This window comes from Hemiscyllium ocellatum, chromosome 1 (assembly GCF_020745735.1).
Source record: "Hemiscyllium ocellatum isolate sHemOce1 chromosome 1, sHemOce1.pat.X.cur, whole genome shotgun sequence".
NCBI classification, from domain to species: Eukaryota; Metazoa; Chordata; class Chondrichthyes; order Orectolobiformes; family Hemiscylliidae; genus Hemiscyllium; species Hemiscyllium ocellatum.
Window position 1 is genome coordinate 143237397 of NC_083401.1, and position 6687 is coordinate 143244083.

General features: G+C 41.9%; 1 protein-coding gene across 1 annotated transcript; it reads left to right on the forward strand.

Annotated features, from left to right (window-relative positions):
- Positions 1-4417: 4417 nt before the first annotated feature.
- Positions 4418-5101, forward strand: LOC132817682 (neurogenin-1-like). The gene has a single exon (XM_060828225.1). The coding sequence runs from the start codon at positions 4418-4420 to the stop codon at positions 5099-5101; it is 684 nt and encodes a 227-aa protein (XP_060684208.1).
- Positions 5102-6687: the final 1586 nt, after the last annotated feature.

A 6687-nucleotide genomic window follows, 5' to 3' on the forward strand; every position in this document is an offset into this window, starting at 1 on the left:
GCATTTGGTTTACATGGCACCTGCTTCTCATATTTTATGGCAAATATTATAAGACCATAAGACATAGAAGTGGAAGTAAGGCCATTCGGCCCATCGATTCCACTCCGCCATTCAATCATGACTGATGGACATTTCAACTCCACATACCCGCATTCTCCCCGTAGCCCTTAATTCCTTGTGACATCAAGAATTTATCAATCTAAATATTCTTGCAGTTTCACTTGTTCCCAAAAAAAAGGAAATAAGGGTTGCTCACAATAGTTTTCATTCAAAGAAATTGCCGCAGTTTTTTTCAGGAAGTGCATCTTTTTATGCTCACAACGTGTCAAGTAAACCAAGAAGCAAGTGTGGTATATTTAAGAAGGGTTTACGCTGGGAGTTGAGGACTTAGATCATGGCGGGTTGATTATATGTATTTCTCTTTTGTTTAGTGTGGTGGAGCGTCTTTGATAAGACCTGCATTTGTTGCCTTTCTGGAGTGTTTATTTATGTGCCTAAAGTCATATAGAAATGTCATTTTGCGATAAACCGATAATTTTGGCTGTTTTGTGTCATTCTCAACTAGGTCGGTTTGCATCGAAAGGTGAAAACTACACTATTACATCTTTTTCCAGTGACCTTTCGTTATTATGTGTTCAGTGCTGGGAGGCATTTTAATTGAAGGATTCTCTTGTTGATAAGTAAGTCTTCCTCACTTGCAGTCTAAAGAAGTCGTATTAAAATCTAAACGATTTTCTGTTTGTTTTTCCATAAGATTATCAGATCTATAATAGTTCCGGTTTATATTTCAGATCTCCAGCATCTACAGTGCTTTGTTTTGTTTATTTCCTTACTTTTTGAATATTTGAGTTACCTTCTTTCTGACTTGGTGTTTTGGTGCTTGATATTGAATGCTTTCATTATCCCACACCCTCCCAGTAAGGTCACTCTGTAATGACCCAGCTTCTCCTCTACTGTATAGTACAGTATCTGTTCATTTCAGACCAGAACTCCAGAACTCAAAAACTGCATGAATCCATGTAAGAATCTGCAGATCCATTTTTTAGATTAGAATCAGTCTGAACATTGGGGCACTGACATCCTCTCACAGGGCACCTCACACCTTTAATACATTATCTGGCATGACACCTAATGTTAAAGTTCACACGAGAATTTAACTTTAAGAACGTTCTGGAATTTACGTATGAAAGAACTGAAACCAACATGCCCATTCTAAAAGATGAGAGACTTAACAAACAATCCAGGTCTTTTTCAACATATAATTTCAGTTACATCGCACTATATACTTTTGCTATAAACTATGTGCCCTACGATCTTATGCTCCACAACCACCTGATGAAGGAGCAGCACTCCAAAAGCTAGTGCTTCCAAATAAACCTATTGGACTATAACCTGGTGTTGTGTAATTTTTAACCTTGCCTAAAACCTGCTCATTTGCTTCACCGAGAGTTATTTTTTTCGATCATTTTTCCGACCTATTATTTACCTTTGAAATCTTACCAATTCCCTTGAGCATGAAGGTGCCTGTAGACCATTTCTTATGTTCTTAATTTTTTTTGGTAATCTCTTACTGAAACAATGTATTTCAATTTTACTGCAAACTCTTGAGTTTTTATTGCCCATTTCTCTGAGTACCCTTTTTTCCTCTCGATCTGTTCTAATTTACCCCTATTTTTTCTTTACCGCTTTGTGTGCAACATTGTGTTAACGCATGAGTATAAGTTTTTTTTAAACCGTGGAATCAAATGAAAATAACATGCTTGCATTATACATTGGGGAATGGATGGTTTCATGTTTTGCTTCATGAAGGCTGTAGCCAATTTTTCAGTTTGACGCAAGCCAGGAAGCGTTCCTGTGCCTCTAAATGGTTTCTGCTGGAGATGTCCCGCCCCTAGAAAGTGCAGCACACTAGCAAACCCACTCCCAATCCAGTTATTAAATCACTGCTTAGTTGTCGTCTATTCAGATCACGACCTTCTTCAACATTCACAGTAAGACACGGGCCAGCTGCATCACGTCAATGTTCCCGTTCTGAGTTGGTCCCTAAGCCGTCACAGCTTTCAGAATGCAAAATCTTCAATGTAAAAGAGGGATAGTATCGCTCCCGGTCTGTGTGAGCACCAAGAACTCAAATATGTACCAGTGGTAGATCCCTATAAATAACGCAATTCATTTTTCTGTTCCTCCTCTATTTATTTTCGTTTGTCTCTACCTTCACAATACCAAATTGTGCACGTTTTCCTCTCTGCCTCTAGTCTATTTATACTTATCGCAGCTTTTCACTGTTTCGACTTATCTACATTTATCACTTTTCACTGTCTAGCTCCTTACTCTACACCCTCGCATTGTCCAGTTAATGTTATCGATTTTCTCGATTTCTTCCCCATTTCCCTCCCATTGTGTTTTCTAACTTTCAATTTTCATTCTCCACTAACCTTTTCATTATTTATCCACGTGCTTTTTAGTTACATTCGACTATGAGTCAGGAAGTTGCTGTCCCATTCAAAGACATGAGTACATTATCCAGACTAATATTCCAGTCCAATACTGAGAGCACTGCGCTGCCGACAGTGCGATATTTTGAATGAGATCGTAAACGAAAACTTCCTCTGCCCTGTCAGCTGGACACAAAAATTCCAACCATCATATTCGATGAAAAGCAGGCCAATATTATCCCAATATTATCAACGGTCAACTAAAAACAGATGGCCTGGTGATCGTTATTTCAATAGGCTTGCTGAGCACAAATTGGCTGCTGTGTTTCCTAAATTATAACAGTGGTTCCACTTCGAAAATACTTCAGTTAATTTTAAGGTCCTTAGTTGGACATCCAGAGGGTGTGAAATGTTTTGTATGTTTCTTTCTCGCTTTCAGTCTTTCTATCGTCTGTATCTATGCGATCTCTGTTACACTGTGGCCTTACATCTACGTTGAATATACATGTACATCTCCCTCTATACCAGTCGATATTTTTAATGTACAAATTTCTATTTTCTCTTAGCTTCCCTGCATTCTTCGACTTTTTCTATAATCATTTTCTCCTCTTACCAATCTCCGCATTATATAACAATTTCGCTGTCGCTGCTGTTAAATTGTTTCTTTATATTTTCTATTGTAATTACAGCTTTATTGTCGTGATTTTACTTTTGCATCTCTTTGTATCCGTGTTCTCATTCGTTCTTAATTATCACACCATGTTCATCTCAATTTTTTCGAATTACATTAATTTCTGCGCACGCCGAAGTTTTCCTTCTCTTCATTTATTCTCTGTCTAGAATTCTGTATTTGTCTATCTGTAACATCTTTACTTTCCTATAATTTCTCTGAATTAGCATTTGTTTTCTCGACTGTAACGATATTTTTGCTTTCTGAATGTCACCTTCTCCAGGCAGACTTTGCTTCTCAGCCAACTTCAGTCCTATCACTACACGCCTATTCTCACTTTTTGTAAATGACTTTCTCTTACTTTTTGCATTTCTCTGCTCATCTGCTTCTCCCAAAGCCTGCCCCAATTCTACCTCTGTGAACCCAGTTCCGTATGGCTGCATTTGTTCCCACTCTCTCTCTGACTAGCGCTCGGTTGCTGGTTTTATGCTCAGTCTCACTCTATGTGCGCAACACACCCTTTGCTGAAACTTCACAATCTCTGCTTGCGCACTCTCTCTGCACCAGTCCCTATGCTCCCCTCCCCATCGTTCGAATGACTCTCTCTCTCCCTGGTGAATGGAGGCCGGCTCCCGTGCGCGTGGCTGTCGACGGCTGGCGCATTCTGATTGGCTGCGGGGACCTCGCGCATTAATGAGCGGCACGTTCCGGCCGCCGCCGGGTTCGGAGCTCGAGCCCAGAAACAATGGAGAGACTCAGAGAAGGGGAGGGAGAGAATCCTCCGACGTCTGAGAATGGGGGCTCGCGCGGCGAGTGGCAATCCCCTCTCCCACCCCCTCCACTTTGCGGGCCCGCTGCCGCCCCACCCCCTCCCCACTCTGAGCTGATTGTCTCCCGAGCCTATATAAAGCACGGGGAGACAGGCGTGTGCCAAACACACCGCCGCTTAACCACGATCTCGCTCGAGGAGAGCTGATTGCCGCACCAGGTCGCGTGCCAGTCAGCTGGTGCACAACATTCATACTTCTCGCAACTCCATCTCTATATTATATGAAGTAAACGCCCTTAGGCAAGTCCAATAGAGAGAGAAAGGACAAGTGTTTCCACAGGAGCATTTGAGAAAGGGGAAACAATTACTTGGGAAAGCATTAGAGGCAGAGAATTAGCACTTTTCATCCATTATTCTGAAAGTAAGTTCTGCTGGCATTATTTGCAATTTGTCCACTTTATAACTTATGGAGTAGATTTACACCCGCCACCCTCCTCTTTAATTGTCTTGTGTTTTTTCTCTCTCGTTTTGTTTTTGCACAGGATGGCTCCCCAGTCCGATCGTTGTCCTTACAAAGAGCAGGGCAGCGGCAAGTACTTCCAGTGCCCAGCTGCAACCTCCACACTCAGCCGGGGCGACCTGTCCATCCCTTCGGAGGAGGAGATGGATGAGGAGAGCCTCCTGGAGCTTTCGTCCGCCAGGAGTGAGTGCAAGCGACGCCCCAGGGGCCGGGGCAAACCCAGGAGCCCGAAGGTGGTGCAGAAGATCAAGAAAAGCCGGCGCATCAAGGCCAATAACCGGGAGAGGAACAGGATGCACAACCTGAATGGCGCCCTGGACGCCCTGCGCGAGGTGCTGCCCGCCTTCCCAGAGGATGCCAAGCTGACCAAAATCGAGACTCTCCGCTTCGCCCACAATTACATCTGGGCACTCACTGAGGCTCTGCGACTGGCCGATCCTCTCTGTGGCCCCGGAGAGTCCTGCTACGATGGAGCCGAACAGCAATACTTAGACTCGGGGCTGAGCAGCCCCAGCCCCGGCGCTTCAGGCAGCTCCTGGAACAGCTTCAGCTCCCCTTCCTCATCCTCCTACACCTGCACTTTATCCCCGGGCAGCCCTGCGCCATCGGAAGATATGTACTTCGGGCAACCCGAGAGCATCTATGCACCACCTAAACAGCAGTCTGACTTTTTGCAAAACTCTTCTCCTTTCCAAGAATTTATTTGAACCCTTCGCTGCAGCTCAATATCGCGTCTCTTTTGTAAACGATTATGAATTCTCTTTATATTGAAACTATCTGGGGAAAAAAGTTGGACCTATACTGTTTACATTTCTTACTAGATATATAGGATTGAGATTTGTAATGTATTTTTCAAACAAATGTATTTTTCAGACTGATTCACACGAACTGTTAATGTTCAATGTTGTAGACTTGGCATCTGCCTGTCTTCCCAGAGAGAAGCTCTGTTGAAGGCTGTGGGAATTTGAACTGTCAAACCAAACTTTGCTCAGTGCACTTTGCCCATTTTCCCAGGTTCTCCACAATGCCTTTTGTTCTCTGATTTCTTCTCCCTTCCTCCCCCTTTAGTCTCCTTTTATCGTTTCAAGAATAAGGCCGATTTTACCAGCTGTCTAATATGATTTACGGAAAAAGATGTTGTGGTACGGAGCGAGGTTAGAAGTCATTGCATAATTTGTAGACTTTTTAAATGAATGAAAACGACCGTGTAAATTTAGGTTGAGTGCTTTATCAAAGACAGAGAGAGTGAGAGAGAAGGAAAACACAAGGAGGAAGGCTTCATGCATTATTTATCTCGACCTCCGGGGATGAAGAATTGCCTTTTTTTTTCCGCGACCGAAAAAAATCAGCCGAATAAAACGAACCGACACGGAGCATTAACGCGATCATCTACACATGTGTTCACTTTTATTTATTATAAAAGGAAGATTTCATGCACAAAATGTATATTTTGTATATTTCAGAAGTTTATTGTTGCTATGTATTCGCCTGCAAATCAAATGGAAAGCGTTTTCAATTCGTCTTTTCAATAAAAAAAAGTTTAACTTTCATATAAATAAGCTGGCAAGTGCGTGGTTCATTGATCAGTGTGAAAAAGAGCAGCTGTACATTCAAGTGACACAAGCTAGTTGCTATTAGGTTATAAAACATCAGAACATACATTTCATTTACCGAACCTATTCACTAAAATATGAGACGTGGAAAACGGCAGCATGACAATGACAACAAACAGAATACAATATAAAACTACCGCCTCTTGTCATCTGTTCTTTTGTTAACAGATCACGCCAAAGTGGGGGATATGTTAGACTAAAAGTAAAAGCCACCGTTGCTAAATGCTTTAAAAATTACGTGGAAGAAAATCATGTGGATTCGTCTTTAAACATACCGAAAGGAACTATGAAAAAGTTCGTTTAATGCATGAACTGCGCACAGGCTCTCACATAATTGAAATTTCAAATCCAAAGCACGATACCAACTTCTAGCAAGTTACTTGCGGAATCTTTTTGAATGCGTACGACGTTTGTAAAATCGAATTTCACATATTGACAATTTAAAAACTTTGATTCGATACAAGAAAGCTAGCAATCTCCACGCATAAACAACAGCAAGCTCAACAATAATGCAATACAAATTTTAAAGTGGGTTGTTTGTTGGCACGACCTGTCTTTGAAGTTGGGTGGGGGAGGAATTAAACGAACACAAAATATAGACCATTTTTATGCCAGTATTTTTCTTCTAGACATGCATGGGTTGCAATTTGCAGCGTGCAGTTTAATATACAACTCTAGCT